Source organism: Caretta caretta, chromosome 8 (genome assembly GCF_965140235.1).
Source record: "Caretta caretta isolate rCarCar2 chromosome 8, rCarCar1.hap1, whole genome shotgun sequence".
NCBI lineage: Eukaryota > Metazoa > Chordata > Testudines > Cheloniidae > Caretta > Caretta caretta.
Window position 1 is genome coordinate 20,385,933 of NC_134213.1, and position 20,874 is coordinate 20,406,806.

Here is a 20,874-nt window from a genome sequence, read left to right on the forward strand (position 1 = left end):
TCCCCTTCCTAACCAGAGTGCACAGGGAATGGGAAATAACCTCTACTTAATGATTTGCAGTCCAGCCTGTCAGAAAAATCAGCATTGTCGCTACAATGCTGGAATGTTTCAGTTGAAATTGCCAGAGTTCAATCATTTTGTTCATGGAGATCGTGTGTGTGTGTGTGTGCGTGTGTGTGTGTGCGCACACACGCGTATATGTGCACACCCCTCCTTCCTCTGCAATGGCTCCCTATTGTAATTCAGCCGGCATTTCAGCACATACCATGCCTGGCTAAAGCCACCTATTCCAGATTTCTCTGTCTAATCATTGGCAAGGATAAAGCTATTAGAAACTAAACTCAATAACTGGCTTTTTAATTTCATGGCCAAAGGTTGTCAGGACAGTGAAGAGAAATCTGCCAACTATTTCCCTTCCATACAAATCTAGGCTCTTTTATCATTGACATGGGGAGCTGTGGGGCAAACCCAGGAGGGTTCATTTTCCTCTCTGCCCCCTCCCCGCCCCAATCCTTAGTGAGAAAGTTTCCCCCAGAGAATTCTGATGATCAGGGCCTTTCATTTGAAATAATTCTTTATTAAAATAAACACACCATCCCCTGAAGAAATATAATAGCCAAGCATGCAGAGACTGCTCCTGCCTCTGGGATCTGATTAGAGGAGGTAACCCAGGAAAGAGCAAAAGTGATGCAAAAGGAAATCCTACCCAACCCTGCATACAGAGGGAGGGGACTCTCTCTTCCTCCTCTCATTGTCATGGGTGTCTTTGCTAAAGAAAAGCTGCAGTGATGACTTTTATTACCATAGAGAGCTCAAATTTGCTGAGTAAATGGATATAAGCATTGAAGCAGTATTAACTCAGGTTCTGTGCCTGCAAGCATCTCACTGAGAGGGTGTTTAAGGCAGAAGTTGCTTAGCCAGTGATAGCTTGGCTCTTAGTGACAGGGAAAGCAAAGGACAATAATTCACACCCTAGAGTCCCCGGGGGGATGGGAGACAGGACCTCTTACCCCCACCCCCAGGCCCAAACCCTTCTGTTCTGAGGAGACATCTTTTTAAAAAACAAAAACAAACAAAAAAAACTGAACAGCAATGGACTCTTCTTTGCATGTAGTTGTAGTGGAGAGTAGCCTTTTCCTATTACATGAGAATTTTCTTTGAAAGAAATGCTAGTTAACAGCTGTTGTGTCTGGCTAAGCTCCTCAATGGGGAGAAGGGTTGAAAGGGCAGGAACCCTGAAAGAAGGTGGTGATGCTGTAAATTAACAGATAAAAAAAAAGGCAGGAAGTACGAACCTAGAATGGGCAGTGCTTAAGACCCCCAAGGGTGGGCAGGAGTGATGACTGAGTACCACAGTGCCTTCCACTGGGTGATACAAAACAGGTTTCATGGTGACTACCACAGGGGCTGATACAGGGAACTGGAGTGAGTGGGTTTCTGCTTACAAACATTAGACTAAAAGCAGTGACTTCTTTGCTACTTTACTCTATATTTTCAGGTGATTTTCTAAGCATAACTTTTTGCTCATTTGCTTGCCCTGAAATAACCTTTTTTCCTGACTGATAATCCCATCCCCAGGCTGATTATCATCGGACCTGAGTATGAACAGCAGCAATATAGAAGGTTATATATATATATATATATGTATATATAAAATGCTCTCTTTTCCAACTTTCCTGACTGAGATGAACTGGACAAAATATGAATATGGTTCCTTCTGGGGCATGAATGCATGAGGGACAGAGTTCACAATGCTGGGGGCCTTCTGCAGCATGAGCCTGATAGAAGAAGTGAGGAATTCTCCTCATGGGGGCCTACATTGTTTTATATAAACCTATGCCAGGGGTTGTTCACTGCAACTTAACGTGTCTGCCTATGTGCTATGGCAATGGAGAATGTGTCCAGCTAGATTTGATAAAACTCTTTATAGCTGAAAGCTCTTTTTATAGTGCCTTTCAGCTACAGATCTGTTAGTTAATTAAGCTCCATAAGACCTCAGTGAAGCAGGTATTATTACTGTACCCATTTTACAGATGAAGTTTTCGAGGTACAGAGAAGCTGGATGGCTTGACTAGGATCACACAGCAAGTCAATCACAGACTCAGGACGACAACCCAAAACTCCTAGTCTGTTGAGCTAACCACTAGGATGCACTCCTTCCTCACAGCTCATTGCTGTTCTGCAATACTAAACATCACTTTATTGTCCCATATTTAGACATAAGCCACAGCATCCAGCACCACACGTCTACAAATAACAAACCTGTTTGTGTAGCCCAGTGCTGATGCTGTAACAGTTCCTGGGGTACCCAGGACCATGAGTCACCCCATTACCAGCCTGTCAGCCACTCAAGCACTCTCCTCGAGGCTACGCCAGCCCTCTCTTTACCTGGCAAATTAACAAAAGGTGCACCTCAGTCCCCTTGAAGCATTTCCCTGTGATATCTAGGCCCTTACGCTGGCTACTCACAGAAATCCCAGATCCTCTGTTCCCAAAGGAACAGGGGACCCCAGTTTTACCTTAAATCGCCATTCCATCACTTTTGATCACTTATAATGAAACACAATATGGTTTATTTAAGAAAAAAGAGAGAGATTCCACTAGAAACAAGAGAGTGATGGTGTAGCGGGGTGGTCACCCCACTCCGGCCCTGAAGAGGTTAAAAGCAGCCCTGGAGAGCGCTGTGGCTGGGAACAGCTAGGCTGATTGGGGGAAGAAGCCACAGCTGTGGCCAAGCCCCAATCAGGCCACAGCTGGCCCTTATAGGAGGGCTGTGGGACAGAAGCTGAAGGAGTCTCACTCTAGCCCTGGAGTAGGAAGGGCTAGCTGCCTGAGAGTGAGGTATCTTTAAGCAAAGGGAGCTGGAGATCTCCAGCCTGGTAAACCCCCAGCCTGCAGGCCTTGGTAAAGACCCAAAAGGTACTGGGGCTGCAGAGGGGCAGCCTGAGGATAGGCAGAGAAAGCTGGTCCAACCTCCTTGCCAATGATGAGTGGCCATTCCACTGCAGTCAGCCCCAGTGAGTGGGGCTAGATGATGACTGGCAGTAGCCACTGAGGCAAGGTGGGTTTAGAGAGTTGGGAGTTCCCCTGGGAGGAGAGACCCAGAGCGTGAGGGTACTGCTGGGGCAGAGCCCCGAAGTTAAAGGGCAACCGGGTCCAGGAGGGACACAGGGGCCAGCAGCAGGCGAGACACCGGCCTGCAGAGGGCGCTCTGGGCTAGAAAGAGCTAATTTCCGAGATGACCAGCAGGAGGCGCCGCACCGGTGAAGTGTCGCCTTGCTACAGATGGAAACAAACAGCTGCAATATAAAACAAAGTCATAAAATGCAAACTCAGATCAACACTTCTTAATAGTTACCTCTCCTATCTAACAAGTAGTCCCTTCCCCCCGCCCCCCAAGTTCAGTCCATTGCAAAGCTGGCTGATTCCCCAGAAACCAGCCAGGATCCAATCTTTCATGAAACACCCATACTCAACGTATCAGCTGGAAGCAAAAGAGGAGGAGAAAGATCTGAGTGTATTGGTTGATCACAGGATGACTATAAACTGTCAATGTGATGCGGCCGTGAAAAGATTAATATAGTCCTAGGATGCATCAGGCAAGGTAATTCCAACAGAGATAGGGAAGTGTTATTGCCATTATACAAGGCACTGGTGAGACCTCATCTTGAATACTGTGTGCAATTCTGGTTTCCTATGTTTAAGAAAGATGAATTCAAACTGGAACAAGTGCAGAAGAGGGCTGCTAGGATGATCAGTGGAATGGAAAACCTACCTTATGAGAGAGACTCAAAGAGCTTGGCTTATTTAGCCTAATCAAACAAAGGCTGAGGGGAGATATGATTGCTGTCTATAAATAGTTCAGAGGAACAAATACCAGGGAACGAGAGGAGTTATTTAGTTAGGTGCCAATGCTTACACAAGAACAAATGATTATAAACTGGCCATCAACAAGTTTAGGCTTGAAAATTAGAGGAAGGTTTCTAACCATCAGAGGAGTGAAGTTCTGGGATAGCCTTCCAAGGGGAACTGTGGGGGCAAAAAACCTAACTGACTTTAAGACTGAACTTGGTAAGTTTTTGGAGGGGATAGTATAATGAAACAGTCTACAATTGCATGTAGCCGATCTGTGACTACTAGTAGCAAATATTCCCAGTGGCCGGTGATGGGACACAAGATGGGAAGGGCTCTGAGTTACTACAGAGAATCATTTCCCAGAATCTGGCTGTTAGGTCTTGCCAAAATGCTCAGGGTCCAACTGACTGTCATATTTGGAGTCAGAAAGGAATTTTCCCCCAGATTAGATTGGCAGAGACCCTGGGGTTTTTTCACCTTCCTCTGCAGCATAGCATGGCTCACTTGGAGCTTTAAACTAGTGTAAATGGCGGATTCTCTGTAACTTGAAGTCTTTAAATCATGATTTGAGGACTTCAGTAACTCAGCCAGAGGTTAGGGGTCTATTACAGGAGTGGGTGGGCAAGATTCTATGGCCTTCAGTGTGCAGGAGGACAGACTAGATGCTCATGATGGTACCTTCTGGCCTTAAAGTCTATGAATCTATGTCTCCTCTATGAATGGATGCACCTTTGGGTCTTTCCCCACCCTGTGATATACCAAATCAGTCGTTTGTCCTTATTCACAGACAGAGTGATTGATCCCCCATTTGTTATAATGTTCCCTTTTTACCTCCAAGTTGTTTTGTTTACATTTGTCTTTGACAGTTTTCCATTGACCGTTTAGAGCTGAGGCAAAGGTAGACAACTGAGCTTTGCATCACCAGCTAACCAAAAAGGGGTGACAACTGCTTCCTGCTTGAATGGGCCATCACCAAGACACATAATTCCCCGGTGATTAACTTTTCCTCCAAGTCCATAAGGCATAATTTTCAATATAGTTACATTATTCCTTAAATATTACCCATACACACATCTCACAATGATTATAAATTACAAGCTTTCAGCAGAAGCCTCACATGCTACCCTTTATGGATCAATACCATGGAAGTAGTGTATTAGGTGTAGTGAGTTTGTCAGGTCCGAGACAGGAGTTGCTTGTAAAGAACAGTGAACCCTTTGCCAATTGGCACCAATGGACCTCTGTGTCATACAGCCCTTCACTAACGAGCTAGCATCTGCACTGCTTGCCCATACCCGTGCCATTAGCAGGTCAGCTCTACACATAGTATCCTGATGAGGGAAGTGAGAGGACTTTTAGCATGGGCAAAAAACTGCAGTGGGAGATGTCCCAGGGGCCTGTTCTCTTGTCAGATGGGCACAATGGCCTCCCACAGCCTTTTGAGTCATTTGTTAATCTGGAAGAATTTTCACCTGTGACAATCCCAAGTAAATCCCAGACTAGACTCCCCTGCCCCGCTCAATGGACCCTTGTTGCTGCTCTACCCTCACCTTCAGGGACTGGTCTCGGGTGCTGACTCACAGCACCCCAGCCAGGAGCACAGATCGGGCCCTCCCCAGGGCAGAAAGGAGCTGTGGGTTCCTACAAAAGATTGCCTTTCACTGAGTTCCCTGCCTGATGCTGCCTAAGTGGCCACGTTTTATGCAGGCTCAGAGATGTCCCTCTGGCTTCCTTTGCTTGTTCACTACTGATGTTAATCGATTAATAACATCGCTGCCTCACAGCATGACGGGTGACGACAGGATGTACTGCTCCCACTGGCAACTTGTTGCAAGCAAAATCAGAAAGCTTCGGTTTGCTTAGTGGAAACTCCATCCCCAAATAACCGAGCACATCACTGTGGTGCCCTCTAGTGAGACCATCATTATTGTCTTACATTTAGTCTAAGCAACGCCATCCACCTTAAGGGACCCAGGAAAGCCATTTACATTGCTCCTCAGCCCTGACCAGGCCCCCTTGGATCCATGACTCTCTTTCACTCACACAAGGACTGTGGGTGTTCCTGCTGCCTGGGTCCAGCAGTACCCTCACAGAGTGGCCTGTGCTCAGGAAACACCTGGGTTGGACAGGAGCTGTTAGGAACCCCCATCCCAAAACTTAGTTGGGTGAGGGGAAATTTGAGGAAGTCAAAGGGCTCTTCCTCCCTTTCAATCACTGCCCATTATCTAGTTCAACCAGATCCTTTCTTGGCTGACAGTTCAGGGAGACCCCCCTTCAGGAATGCTGGGGAGATGCTGCCCTGCCACACAGTCATTCCTCCATCCTCCATTGTAATGTGTGGCAGCTGAGGGGACAAGGCGAGTCTCAAACTCCAGGCAGAACTGGGTGGCTGCAGAGAAATGCAGCAGTCCCTAAGAACGAGGCCTCCCACCTTAGGATGCCATGAGTGTTCTGTTGAAGCAGAGCCCAGCCAGGCCACAGAGCTGTGCCTGGAGTCAACTCCCACTGCGTGAGGGACTCAGAATTTGTCCCATATACAGAGATCATTTCAACAACCCAACAATCAGTCAATTCTTGGAAGGAATATTGTTTAACAACACTCAGTAACACTACTCGGTAGTGTGGGACAGGGAGAGAAAAAGAACATTTTAACCAAATGAAAATATAGGGAGAATTTAGGAAGGCCGAATGCAAGTTCCCCAAACTGAAATTTGTCCAGGAGTCGGACCCCAAGATTCACATCTCATTCCCTACCCTTTTTGGAAAGAACATCATGGTTTCCTTAAATGATCATGAGTGGCAATAACCTGGGTTCTTCCTGACCTGAGAGATGATACCTCTAAGGGCAAAGAACCTTTTAGAGGCGGGAGGAGTGAACTTCTCCATGTACCAGCCTGGCTGGATAATGTACAGCACTGAGATCATGTGGTCTGAAATCAACCCCAGTAGTGAAGTGAAAAAATTATTGGAGGAAACAAGCCAAAGAAAAACCACGCATATTCCAGAACACAGAACTAAAGTCACATACCCACACCCATATATGCATGTGTCCAAACGAACATATAATGCAGGTATGGCGATACTCATTGCTAGAAATAGGCAGTCTTTTGATACCGAACAACAAAGTATGCTTTATTACTGCCGTATGTAGTGAACATATGTAGTGGTGTGTATATAGTGCATTGCCTTACGGTTGGTATAACCTTAACCTATGCCTGTGGAAATCACTGCGGCAGGATATTATGGCAAACAGCTTAGTAACTTTTTAAAAGGAGGCTGATATGTTTATATGAATAAGGATAGTGCCTGCAGTTGTAGGAGTTGGAACAAAACTACAAGGGATCTCAAACCTCCTGCTTCAAAGCACAAGCTGATCGCTAGTGGCAGTGGAAAGTAGATTGTTAGTGGTCGTCAGGAAGAAATGTCACCCCATGGGATAATTTTGCATGATTAAATGCAGGGGGGGAGTTTTACACCTCAGTTTGAAACACCCAGCATTGGCCAATGTCAGAGACAAGATACCAGATTAGAGGGATCGATTTTCTGCTCAGGTAGGACAGTTCTCATGTGTCACAGATTCCCAGCTTGTAATACAGAATATTGTATACTATGCAATATGCTGCAATGCACACTCTTTCCAATGTACATCTCGCTGCCTATATATGCTGGCTTTTTTTCCCTCCTCCTAGCTGCCAGATGGCGTGGGACAGCTTATGCTGCTTCTCAGAGCTGCTGAATTTTAATCAGATGAAAAGGACAATGCATTGCATGCAGAATTTTGCCCCCCCTTTCAACACCTGCTGCAACACACAGAAAGACCTGGATGCGGGGCTACTCCCTTACATTGTACTTGTGGTGAGGGCATCATTGTAAGAATCATACTCATCTAGCCATCCCATTTTTGAGATAGGAATATACTAAGTCAAATTCATCCATAATGTAACTATAGAAGTCAAAGGAGTTAAAACAGAGATGAATATGCCTCCCCCTGAAATTGCTCCCTTATTTTGCTGTAGCTTTAGGAAAGAACTGGCATGAAAGAGACACACTGGAGAGATATGTTCTCTTTTGGGGTACATGTGTGGAGGGGGATTGATTCACAGCCACCTTCCTTTAAGTCTTTTTGGTAGCAGAAGTCCTGACCAGATTCAGGAGAGACAATGGTTCAACAGTCATGTCAACTGAGATATGCTAGTCACCAAGTTTGGTGCACTGGCAGTAAAGCAGAATTTAGGCTGGTCAGACAATCAAGTAGTCAGATTCACTGTGCATGTGTATGTCCTGTATGTTAATGCAGGGCTGACTTGGAACCAGACCTTTTGTGATCCAGAGGTAACAGGCTGTAGGTAACTCTTTACATATCTTGAATACAACATGGCCAAGCAACAGGATGAATAAATCATCCTGAAAGACAGCACAGCATGACTCAGAAAAATATTGGTAGACAGACAGGTATGATAAATGCTGGTGGTGGTTCCGGTCCAGTTCCCAGCAGACAAGTGTCTACATCAGCCCTTGTTTACACTCTCAGCAGAGAAGCCATAAGAATGAATGGCCCACTGAACTTCCTCTTGCCACGAGAGGTAAGTGAACCAAATTCTGCAGTTATTTATACTAATGTTAATTAGGGCTGTCAATTAATCACAGTTAACTCATGCGATTAACTAAAAAAATGAACTGCAATTAAAAAAATTAATCATGATTAATTGCACTGGTAAACAATAGAATACCAATTGAAATGTATTAAATTTTTTGGATGTTTTCTCCATTTTCAAATATAGTGTACAGTGCTCATTTTACATTATTATTTTTGATTACAAATATTTGCACTGTAAAAATGATAAAAGAAATAGTATTTTTCAATTAATCTCATACAGGTACTGTAGTATAATGTCTTTATCGTGAAAGTGTAACTTACAAACATAGATTTTTTTTGGTAACATAACTGCACTCAAAAACAAAACAATGTAAAACTTTACAGCCTTCAAGTCCACTCAGTCCTACTTCCTTTTCAGCCAATCGCTAAGACAAACTTGTTTACATTTACGGGAGATACTGCTGACTGCTTATTTACAATGTCACCTGAAAGTGAGAACAGGCAGTCACATGGCGCTGTTGTAGACGGTGTTGTGAGGTATTTACATGCCAGATATGCTAAACATTCATATGCCCAACATGCTTCCATGCTGATAATACTCATTTAAAAAAAAAAAACAGTGTTCATTAAATTTGTGACTCAGCTCCTTGGGGGAGAATTGTATGTCCCCTGTTCTGTTTTACCCACATTCTGCCATACATTTCATGTTATAACAGTCTCAGCTGATGGCCCAGCATATGTTCATTTTAAGAACACTTTCACAGCATATTTGACAAAACACAAAGAAGGTACCATTGTGAGATTTCTAAGGATAGATACAGCACTCAACCCAAGGTTTAAGAATCTGAAGTGCTTTCCAAAATCTGAGAAGGACGAGGTGTGGAGCATGCTTTCAGATGTCTTAAAAGAGCAACACTCAGATGCGGAAACTACAGAACCCAAACCACCAAAAAAGAAAATCAATCTTCCACTGGTGGCATCTGACTCAGATGACCATGCGTCGGTCCACTCTGCTTTGGATCGTTATCAAGCAGAACCCGTCATCAGCATGGAAGCATGTCCTCTGGAATGGTGGTTTAAGCATGAAGAGACATATGACTCTTTAGCGCATCTGGCACGTAAATATCGTGTGATGCCGACTACAACAGTGCCATGCAAAAGTCTGTTCTCACTTTCAGGTGACATTGTAAACAAGAAGCGGGCAGCATTATCTCCTGCAAATTGTAATGAAACTTATTTGTCTGAGCGATTGGCTGAAGTAGGACCGAGTAGACTTGTAGATCCTAAAGTTTTACATTGTTTTATTTTTGAATGCAGTTATTTTTTGTACATAATTCTACATTTGTAAGTTCAACTTTCATTACAAAGAGATTGTACTACAATACTTTTATTAGGTGTTGATTGAAATATACTATTTATTTGTTTTTTTACAGTGCAAATATTTGTAATCAAAAATAAAGTGAACATTGTACACTTTGTATTCTGTGTTGTAATTGAAATAAATATATTTGAAAATACTTAAATAAATGATATTCTATTATTGTTTAACGGTGCGATTAATCACGATTATTTTTTTAATTGCATGATTAATTGTGATTAATTTTTTTAATCGCTTGACAGCCCTAATGTAAATCCAGAGTAACTCCATTAAAGTTAATAAATGTACTCTGGATTTACATTAGTGTTCCTCAGAACAGAATTTTCCCCTAAAACTAAACCTACAAAAATAGTTCTGATTATTAGGGCTACACCTTAAATGCAGGAACTATTAGATCTTGATGTAGATGGTAGCATTGACTACAGCACTTAGTGATGGGGTAGTCTTCCACTATTAGAGAGACATATAGGAGGAAAACAGACTGTGTTATTGCTGTTACAAGGCAGGGGATTACCTCTTTGAGTCACTGAGGAGCGTACTAAAATAAATGACAAATCAGCATGTTTCTTCAGCGAATTCTGGGACGCTGTCCGGAAACAGAGAACCTTGATGGACATCCAGGGATCAAAGGGTCTGCATGTTCCACTTAAGGACAGCGAAACAATAACAGATACTTAAAAGAAAAAATATTCTTTATCCCAAATATTTTAATGCACGATCAAAAATAATCTCAACACTACAATCCTGCGGCCCTCTTGTCAACTTTCCTGCCGTTCAACCGAGGGCGATTGCCAAGGGCACAGCCTCCCCCGGTGGCCAAATACGTGTAGTACACTCCATCCTAGTCTACTGGGGGGGCTGTCCCGGGCGGCGACCTGTCAAGTTTCCGGTGCTGCTAGCGATCAGCCTGATTCACCACCACTCCGACTGCGTCGGGCACATGGCACGGGGGCCACCGGGGCTTGCGGTCCCGCAGCTCGGTAACATCTGCCAGGACAACGCGCTTTCGGGACGGGCGCCGCACGAGCTTCCCCCGAAGCCGGCAGAGGCGCGACTGACCCGGCGGCACAGTGGGAGGAAGGGTGCCCTCGTGCCTGCGGCACCGGGCTCGCCGCCCTGCTCCGTCACAGTCCCCCGCCGGGGCAAGCCGGGGCTCGCCTCACGGGGCTCTGAGGGAGCTACACGAGTGAGCGGCGCGCGGGCGCTGCCGGGGCAGGGGCCGTATAAATACCTGAGCCGGGTCTCCGGGAGCAGAACTCAGGCAGCTCCGCTGAGCTGAGCCCGGCCCGCGCACGCGGCCCTTCCCCTCCCCCCGCGGGCGCAGGCAAGGGCCGGGAGCCGCCGAAGCCTCCACGCACATGGAGGTACAAAAACGACAATTCCCAGAATGCAACGCCCAGCCTGCCGCGCCCCACGGCCTTCCGGGCTGGCGCCGCGGAGCACGCTGGGAGTCGTAGTTTCTTTACGCGGAGCAATGGCTCAAGTCCTATAAGAGGCGTGCCGGGAGAAGGACTTCCTTTCCCATAATGCAGCGGAACGGATCTACGCAGAATGTGGCGCGCCGTCGGCGACGGCAGCGGTGCCGGTGGCACCGGGTGGGCTGGGAGCAGCGGCTGCGGGGTCCTGGCTGCGCCGGGTACCAGGTGTGGGGCATGTCGGAGAGCGGCGGTGCCGGCGGTGCTGCCCCAGGCGGGGGAGGCGGCGGCGGCCCTGGAGCTGGGGGAGCGGCGGGGCCTGGGGGAGCGGCTGCGGGGGCGGGGCCCGGCGCCACCGACCCGGCCTCGCTGCCCCCCGGGGACGCGCAGCTCATCGCGCTCATCGTGGAACAACTCAAGAGCCGCGGCCTCTTCGACGGCTTCCGCCGGGACTGCCTGGCCGACGTGGACACCAAGGTACCGCTGCAGGGGCCCGGCCCCACCAGCGCATCCCCCGGCTACTTGCCCGGGGAGTGGTCTTCCGACGGGGATACCTGGGCATTGGGCCTGGTTCCCCCCTGGACCGCCTGGCCGACGGGGGCACCCGGGCCACGCTTCTCAGCCGGGTACCCTCCTGCTTCTCGGAACCTAGTCACCTGGGCGCCCTCTGGCCCTTGCTCAGGCTCCAGCGGCTCTGCTGGGACTGCTTTGCTAACATGGGCAACAGGATGATAGGGACTTCTCCCCACCCACGACTCCTACTTGCAGTCGCTACTTGATTGCTTGGCTGACATGGGTATGAGGGTCTGGGTATCTCCTCACCTTCCTCTTTCAAACAGCAATCCCCAAGTTCTGGTCTCTTATCTGACCATCGTCTACTGGTTTCCAGACTCTATCCTGAAAGGGGTTCTGCTTCAGCCACCCACTTCATTGTATGCTCTAGCTTTATTTTGGGGAGCCTAGATCTGTCTCAAACCTGGTTTCCCTTTGTGGGGAGCAGGGCACATGCATGGCCCTAGCCCAGGGCACAGGCCTGCCTTGCCTTAAGATTTTGTGGGCATTCTCATGTCTTGGTTCTGCAGATGTGGTCCTCTGGGCCCCAGCTGCTCCAGCCAAGAAGAGTGACCCAAACTATAAATATATGAGTGGTTCATGGAGTCTAGAAGATGATACAGAGAAGAATATGGGGCTTTTCAGTTTTCCATTTTTGTATCATTGTCTATCCTGTGAGGGCACAAGGTTTCCCCCTCTTGTGTTCTTTTTCTGACTCCTGCATATGCCCTTCCAATTTCTGTGGCCAGGGTCTTCCTGAAAGACCATGGAAAGCACTATTGGTAATTCAGTAAAAGTCACTATTCCCTAAGTCCTTTCTGACTGTGGTGCAGAAGTAGGGGACACCAAAGCTACAGGGTTGGCCTTCACTTGGATGAAACACAAAACTGCCACTGGTCAGGACTTCTGTCAGTCGAAGTCCTCTTGCAGGAGTTGGGTGCAATCCCCACTGTCTTATTACCCTCACAGGGTGATTGATAACTTTCTGCCTTCCTAAGCTTTGCCTGAGGCTTCAGCAGAATGTGGGCTTCCCTTCCTGTCCTAAACCATTGCAGCATTTCTAAATAACTGTCTTGTTCCAGCCTATAGGCACCTGCACTTTGCCAGTGGGGGAAGTGACTCCCGTGTGTGCATAGCTTGTAAAGTATTCAGGATTTTTTAACGAAGTGCTACTTAAAATGAAAAAATATCTTTAAACTTTTGTAACCAACTATCTGCTTTTGCAGTGATGTCACTTGTTTGTTTTGACAATTGCTACTATTCTTGCTGAAATGTTAAGTTATAGCCTTCCTGACAAATGTACTCTAGAGTCATCTGCCTAAGGTATCCTATTTAAGAACACCGATCCCTTTTCTGCTTATTAAAAAATGTGTACTAGAATTCAAAGATGACAGACAGGTACAGCAACAGTGCAAGCTTTCTTAAGCCAGAAGGACCAACGTTGGAGTGGGAAAGTCTTGAATAGAAGTTTTGATTTCCCACCTAATTCCACCTAGAGCATCAATATTGATAACCTATCTGCTCCTGGTGTGTCTGAAACCATCACAAGATTCTGCATTAGACCGTGGAACAGCCACCTATCTGATGAGAACAGCTTTCAGTCACAATAGACCTAAATAGAATTTGAACTGGCCTCCATAGCATATTGTCACGGGTATTGTAATTTTTGATGCTGTCTCTTGTTATGGTGATTCTGGTCTTGCTATAAGACATTTGCCACCTTTTTGCCCTCTCCTTGCACCACACTAGTAACTGGCGTTTCCCCTACACAGTAACATGACCGTGTCCTAACTTCTGAGGAACAGGAAAAGGTAGAATTACAGAGCATTTAACAAAACCGCACCTTCATCCCCCACTTTCCCAGCTCTCAAGTTCCAGTGTTAAAGTGTTACAGTAAGCACATCTTTCTTTATACTAATGTTAATTATATTTGGTTAAAATGTCTCATAGGAATTTTATGTTGGTTGGAAATCTAACAAGAAACCTGCTTAAATATCTCTTGCATGCACAGGCAATTTGCATTCCCTTCAGCGACTTGGAAGCAGACAGTTGCAAAACACGTGTCCAGCTTTTGCAATTATAATATATTGATAGTACCATCTAGAAACTGCTCTTTGCAATCACCATTTTGTACTCTTGAGTAAAATAAACTTACTTTTGTTCAGAAAAAATACAATGAAGGAGACCTGCCCAACACCTTCAAAAGACAAGCCTAGGAGCTTAAATTCATAACTCTGCTAGACTAAAAAGCTGTTCTTAACGAAGACACAGGATTTATGACTTATTACAACAATCTAATCTAGTAACTCCTCTTTTTTTTGTCCTTTGACTGCAGTGGTGTTAACAGGCCACTTCACCTTGAAGGGTCCCTTATAATGTGTGTTTACTTATGGTAAACAATCTGTGCTACCTTGTATTTAGCTGTGACACTGAGTACTTTTCCCAGACCTGAAGAACTACTCTGTGTAGCTTGAAAGCTTTTGTCTCTCCTACAGAAGTTGGTCCAATAAAAGATATTACCTCACCAACCTTGTCTCTCTATAAAGGACAAAACTGTTAAATGAAATAGTAATAGACCACAAAAGATGTATTATGAAGCATTCTTGCAGGGAATTGTTTCAAGATCTTTTAGTTAAGCTGGATTTTTTTTTTAAGCCAGCCTACCAAAATCTGAGGCAGAAAGTGGACAACTTTGTATCTACCCATCTGGACAAACAGGAGTGGAACCCAACAATGAACAAAAACCAGTTACGAAATGGTCTGAGACAGAGTGTGATTCAGTAAGTAAGCAGCATTCAGTAAATTGATAGGAATGTTTTTTGATAGATGAAAACTGTAAGAGTCCCATATCATTGCCCTAACTGGCTAAGTGCATTTGGACAACTAAGGGTTGAATTCAACCTGCTTTGTCCTCTGTGCCCTCCCAGATTTCACTATAGCAGGTGAATGCAGTTTGAGTTAACTCACATCACCGCAATGTTCCTTGAGGACAAACAGGCAGTTTCCCAGAGTAGGGTTATAGTCAACATCCGTTGAGGTGTTGAATATGCTGTTGAAGTGAAGCATTCTCTACCAAAGCGTTGCATCATACAGATAACACGATGGTTGCTAGCTAAGCTGCATATGAGGTGTGGAACCGAACTTGTGGTCTTCTGCTTCAGAAACAGGCATCTATCACTTAAGCAAAAGAAGGATCTCTTATTAGGTCTCAGAAGCTCATACTTCTGTTCTTTGCAAACCTCCAGCCACTAGTGGGCAGTAATCAAATTTAGGCTAGTCCGATTCCATCCAGGAGATGGCACTGTTGGCACAAGTAGAGAGGACATTAAAGCCACAGGGTTTTTTTGCTTGGAGTTGGTTGGTTGTTTTTTATGCATTTAATACAAACAAAACAAACACGTCCATGGAGTACTAGGCTTACTAACTCCTCCTGCTATTCCAGTTTACTCTGCAACTTGTGCCACTGGCAAACTTATTGAGTAAACTCCAGTGTTTTCAGGGAGGCCATGTTCAGTTTTATGGAAACATGCACACACAGTTTAGAAAAAAGCTTTAACTTGTGGATTTCTCCTGAGACTCTGGTGTCTGAAACTGGTGCCTAGGTAGCACCTCAGTAAAGTGGAGGTGTGGGGTGGGGGGGAGGAGGGGTGTTGGAAATAGATAGTAGGGCAAGGGCAGAGAAGAATCAGGGAAATGGAGACGGAAGCTTTTAAGTTCAAAAAGAAAATAAACATACAGCAGTAAGTGTCTTGCATGAAGCAAAATTAGAATTTCAGTGCAAGTAGCAGGAACTACAGATGTCTACTTCACATACAAACTGTTTGGCCTAATCAGTGAGGATTGTTACTTGCCCTAATGACCCTGAGATCAGGGTAGAAGTTAACTAGATATACTGATTTTTGCGTTTCACAGTATTGCTTGAAGGGGCTTGTGTGCAAAATACAGCAACAACAACAGAGAAGTGTGGCCAACAATCAGAAACTGACAGTAATGGATTAATAGTACTAGAGTAAGACTTATTAGTCTTTTCACTAGGGTAGAATGGCATTTGTACAGTGTTACACACCAGGGAGCTTATGATTAAAATAAACTTTGCTCCCTTTTAAACAGTTAGGTGAACTACTGGTATAGGCAATAACTACACAAGGATTAAGGGTTTAGAGTACTCAAGTTACTATGAAGGCTGCAAGAATAGGATAGAGTTGAAATGTGCAAAGATGTTTACGTGTCCCTATCCCTCATTGGATAAAAGTACACACATTCATCTAACTATATTAGACTTTATTTGATGTCCACATGACCTTAAACAGTGGATGTGGTCATGAACATTCACTCATGAACATTCACCACCGTGTTAGTCTTGCGGCTGGTTTTCCAAATGCTAGGCAATGTCTCTGTTTCCCCTCCCCTGGTCTCTTGCAGACATGACTTAAACCCAGACTGCCCATGTCCAACAGTCCAAGATTCTGACGCAGCTGCTGAAGCAATAAGTCACTTCAGTTACCAGCCCTCGTTTCCAAAAAAACTCCTTATGTTTTGTGCTATATGCATTTGTTTGGTTTTTTTCTTACAAAAAGTACCTGCCTAGACTGGATGTTTCAAGGAGCAGGTGATGGTAATGATATTGGGGTAAAGGCCTCTTCTCAATGTGGATTGTTAGCCCCCCCAAAAAAATCACTCTCACCTGCTCTCCTCCTCATACATTTTGTTTGCCTTGTTTGTGCCAAAGCAAGTTTTTGTTTGCTCCTCTGAACTCATTTCAGCATGAGCACTCCTGAAGTGGCTCCCATCCAGTATTTCGTTTCAGTACCTGGGAGACCAGATGTCAGTTGTGAAGACTGCAGGGGGAATAGAAAAATTGATAGGTGGAAATGTCCTGGTTTGTGTGTGGTGACTGGAACACCTCCCTCCTGAAGGAGCTACCAAGCAGCTCTCACCATATTAATGCTAATTGCAGCTGACATGAGGGCTCTGGAGAGTTCCCAATGGGAGTAGAGGGGAAGTTGCTCAGAGTAGCTCAATGACTCCTTTGTCTTTGCCCAAGGTCAGGGATGCTGGAAGCTGGAGTGGACAGAATTATTTCTCAGGTGGTGGATCCAAAACTAAACCACATCTTCAGGCCGCAGATAGAGAAAGCGATTCATGAGTTCCTGGCTGCGCAAAAGAAAGAGGAAACTGTGCCAGCTCTTCCACCAGAGCCTGAGAATCAGGATCCTCCTGCTCCATCCCAAGATGCCTCGTAAGGTCTTGTATCATTGCACCTTCCCACTCACTCCTAGTTAGCAAACCCTAGTTTGTACAGCATTAAATAGGGAACAAACTACACTGGCCAGCGGGCCAGGACCCTGATATTCTGTCCTGGTTTGGTATCAAAAACACTACTAGAAGAAAGAACTAGACAGTTCTGTAATCCTACAGTTTACAAACCTTAAGTCAGAAATGCAGACCTTGTACCACTGGAAAACTGGTTGTGGTATTCTACCTGGCTAAAGGTTTTCTTTCTGATCATCATCTTTTTGCTAAAACATCTAGCAGCTATACTAAGTGGCTGCTGAAAGCATAACCGAATCGGAGATAAGGATGATGCAATATGATTATCTAGGACTAGGGAGGAACACTCTGGCCAGCAGCTATGCTTTCAGGGCTGGTTTTGGAACAATGATCTAAAAGGACTTTGGTCCTTTAAAAGCAGGTTGTGAGAACTGCAAAAATTGAATTGAGTGAATAAATTTCCAGTGGATTAAAAAGTAAGAAGTGCTGAAATACAAGCAAAAATTGAGCTAAGGACAAATATGCAGATTGGTTTCTTCAGTGGAACTTAAGTTTGAGTTTGTTTCTCTAACAGTTTGCTAGTACTAGAAAAAGATTGATGCAGAGGTTAGTGTCCTCTGAAGTGAATAACGGCTTCTTCAAAACTTGACAGCATGGACTGATTTACAGCTGAACAACTTATATTTTTCCAGCTAGAAACTGAGGAAGTTCTGTGTTGGATATGAGTTTGCTCTGGCTTTAGGGATTAAAATAAACCTTTCAAGTGATGCTCTTCATAGGGCTATTTAAAAAAAAAAAAAATACTTCTGCATCTTAACACACACAACTGTTTACCCTATCTCTGTCAAAGAACTTGCCTTTTAACACGTCTGAATTGACTGTTCAGGTCCTCTGAAAGCTCCCATTATAGGTGGCTGAGGTACTTTTCTGGAGCAAAATGTTTCAGTCTGAAACTTGGAGTGTAGGGAAATTCATAGTGGCATTATGCAGAAGGAAATTAAAATGCTTTCTAATTGCTCTCTGCTAATGCTTTTCAAAGGGAAAAATTATCTTGGTCCTACAGTAAATGTTATATTCATAAGGGCCAACAAATAACATGACCTACTGTATTCATCATTAATCCATTCTTTTGTTGAATGCTGGTGGCAGTAGCTTCCCGGATAGCAGCAGAATTTAGAGAAATTGACCAATCTGAATTAAAGTTGTGACACACAAGCTTAACTTCCACTGTCCAGCTTGCGTTAGCTCAGTTGTATGTAGTATGCTGCCTCACCAATGTCCTACTTCACCCTGTCGTGTTTCTGGCTTAATGTGAATTTGCGAATCTTGAACTCTCCAAGTGCTGCTGTTTAACTTGATAAGACTTTTTATTCAACTACATTTACTCTGAAAGATAGAATCCTGTAAACTTTTTTCTTTTACAGTGTGTTCCTGGTACTAAAAACAGCTGCAGTTGCAAAATACAAGTTTGGTTAGATTGGGAATGGACTGTTTATTCCATTTGACACGAGACTACAGTCTGCTAATGAAGATTGATCATGATACCAGAACTGAGGAGAGCATTAGTAAAATTCACATGCACCCAGAGTGCCTAATGTGGATAGGCTCATCATGAAGCTTGTTTTGCTATTGATAGAAATCCAGAAAGAATCATGTGTCCTTGCTGATCATGCATTGGGGGTGGAGGGGATCAAATATCTCTTGCATGGAGGAGCTAAGAAAGGGTTTGGATGTGATACTAGTATGACTTGTTAAGGTTAGGAGAAGGAAGAAGAAAAGTATGTAAGATGTTTATGAGCCTCTGAACGTAGTTTTTTGCGTAGTTTTTTGCATAGTTCCTGGAAGGCAGCTATCATGAGATTTATTTTAAAAAGTTTGATTTGGATCAGAGGAGAAATGGTCAATAAGTTTTATAGCTTCATGCTTGTTTACTGCATAAAGAATTATTCAGCATTGGATGCCAAATTGAATTTGTTGCTATATCAGTGCCTGTCTTGAAAAGAGGATGTTCCGGATTAAAACAACTGGAAAGAACTCTTCAGTGTCAGTTATCCAGAGATACTTGGAGACCAATTTCTAGTAGATTTCTGGAAACTAGTGTTTAAATTTAGCTATGTGAATAATATCTGACTTAGTCATAGCTCTTATTTCCCAGGGAGACTTTGGAAGCAGGGACTATGAGTGGGTGAAGAATCTGACACTTGTGTTTTAACTTGAAGGAGTTCTCACCCACAATAATGTTCAGGTTTTCATGCTTAAAGGCAGAAGGTCTCTGGGAAGGCCATCAAGTCGGGAATGTGATCAAGTATTCTGCTAGCACATGTCTTGATCTTTTATAATAAAAAGTTGAAAAAGCCTATTTTGGTGATTTCATATTTTTTTAGGAATCTGCTCAGAGAAGATTAAAGATTGTATCAGAAGTCAGTCATTACCCCTAAACCATGCTCTAACCATTATACTACACTTCTAACCTAATCATTTCTCCTGTTTACAACATAACATTCCAGAATCTACCATGAACTGGGATACACTGAAGGAGATCTTGATTTGAGTTATTCCTTTCCTTACTGTAAAACACCACTTGCAAATCGCTGGGAGAAACCTGAGTTTTCTTTAATATCCTTTTCTGTGCTTCACTGTGAGGGCTTCTGAAGATAAAATTCACCAGAAGAATCAAACTAGTGCTGTTGGCAACCTCTGTAAAAATGCATCTTGAATAAATGTGAAATAGGGGCCTTTCGTTTTCTGAACAACATGGTCATGTTTGAGAGGAAAAAATGCCTGTGAATGTAACTGTAGAAGACTTCAGTGTCCAAATTATTCAGAGTGGATGCGCTTCATACATCTCATGTAACTGAGAGGCTCTATATGCCATTGTATTACACAGAGAATAGTATTCCTCACAACCAGTTCAGTGTCCTATCCAAAATGGAAACTTAAACTCAGTTGGGGTGAAAAAGGAAATTGGTGCTCAAGCCTAAACTTTGCAAATCCTTTTCTATGGTTATTGCAGGAGGCATTGTCCTTCATTTGTATTAGTACTTGGTACCTTGTGCCCTCCCCAAACTTATGTTCTAGGCCTGGGCTTCTACAAGCCCTTACTGGGGTGGGAAAACTTGTGTGTGCCCTCTGTTGTAAAACTTTACCCCCAGGCAGGAGATATACACCCGTCCTTATTACCAAACAGCCCTTCTACCCCCATTCTTATTCCAAGGGGGCCCTTCCACAGGCAAACTCTGGCAGGACAGGTGCTTGTGCAGGTGATGCATGTAGACTGACCTCAGGTTCCCTGATCTAGCTTTGAGTGTCATCAGAGTCAGGTTTTTCAACAGAGCTGAAGAGGCATTTGGGTGCTATGGAAAGAGTATTAATGGTGGTGGCAAAGATCTGCTTAGATTGTTGTCTTAGGGCTTGTCTACGTTACCTGCTGGATCGATGGGCAGCAATCAAATCGATAAATTGACCACCAAGCGCTCTCCCTTTGACTCTGGTACTCCACCAGGGCAAGAGGCATGGGCGGAGTCTATGGGAGAGCATCAGCTGTCAACTTACAGCAGTGAAGACCCTGCAGTAAGTAGATCTAACTACATCGACTTCAGCTACATTATTCACACAGCTGAAGTTGTGTAACTTAAATCAATCCATCCCCCTCACACCAGTGTAGACCAGGCCTTAGTGCTTAGCAGCTGAAATGTTACCTGAAACCGGTAGGAAGTGAGTGCTCAGCACTCATGAAAATGACAACCTAAGTGGAGCTGGTTTGTTTCTGTAACTTTTGAAGTAGGAACACTCTTGCTCACCTCCTC

At 44.5% G+C, this 20,874-nt stretch overlaps 1 protein-coding gene and 1 long non-coding RNA gene across 7 annotated transcripts in view; one reads left to right on the plus strand and one right to left on the minus strand.

Annotated features, from left to right (window-relative positions):
• LOC142072962 (uncharacterized) overlaps positions 1–11,189 on the minus strand; it is a 100,618-nt gene extending 89,429 nt beyond the window's left edge. The window contains exon 1 of the long non-coding RNA XR_012669589.1: positions 11,062–11,189. This is a non-coding gene — a long non-coding RNA (uncharacterized LOC142072962). The remainder of the gene's footprint in view (positions 1–11,061) is intronic.
• BOD1 (biorientation of chromosomes in cell division 1) overlaps positions 11,176–20,874 on the plus strand; it is an 80,609-nt gene continuing 70,910 nt past the window's right edge. For 3 of the 6 annotated variants that reach the window (XM_048861214.2, XM_048861215.2, XM_048861217.2), the window contains exons 1-3: positions 11,176–11,722; positions 14,453–14,577; positions 16,842–17,036. In XM_048861214.2, the coding sequence (XP_048717171.2) occupies positions 11,357–11,722; positions 14,453–14,577; positions 16,842–17,036 (686 nt within the window). In that variant the 5' untranslated portion in view covers positions 11,176–11,356. Of the gene's footprint in view, positions 11,723–14,452; positions 14,578–16,841; positions 17,042–18,492; positions 19,428–20,874 lie in introns of those variants that run through there. The other 3 variants (XM_048861216.2, XM_048861218.2, XM_048861219.2) reach the window with 3 other exon arrangements.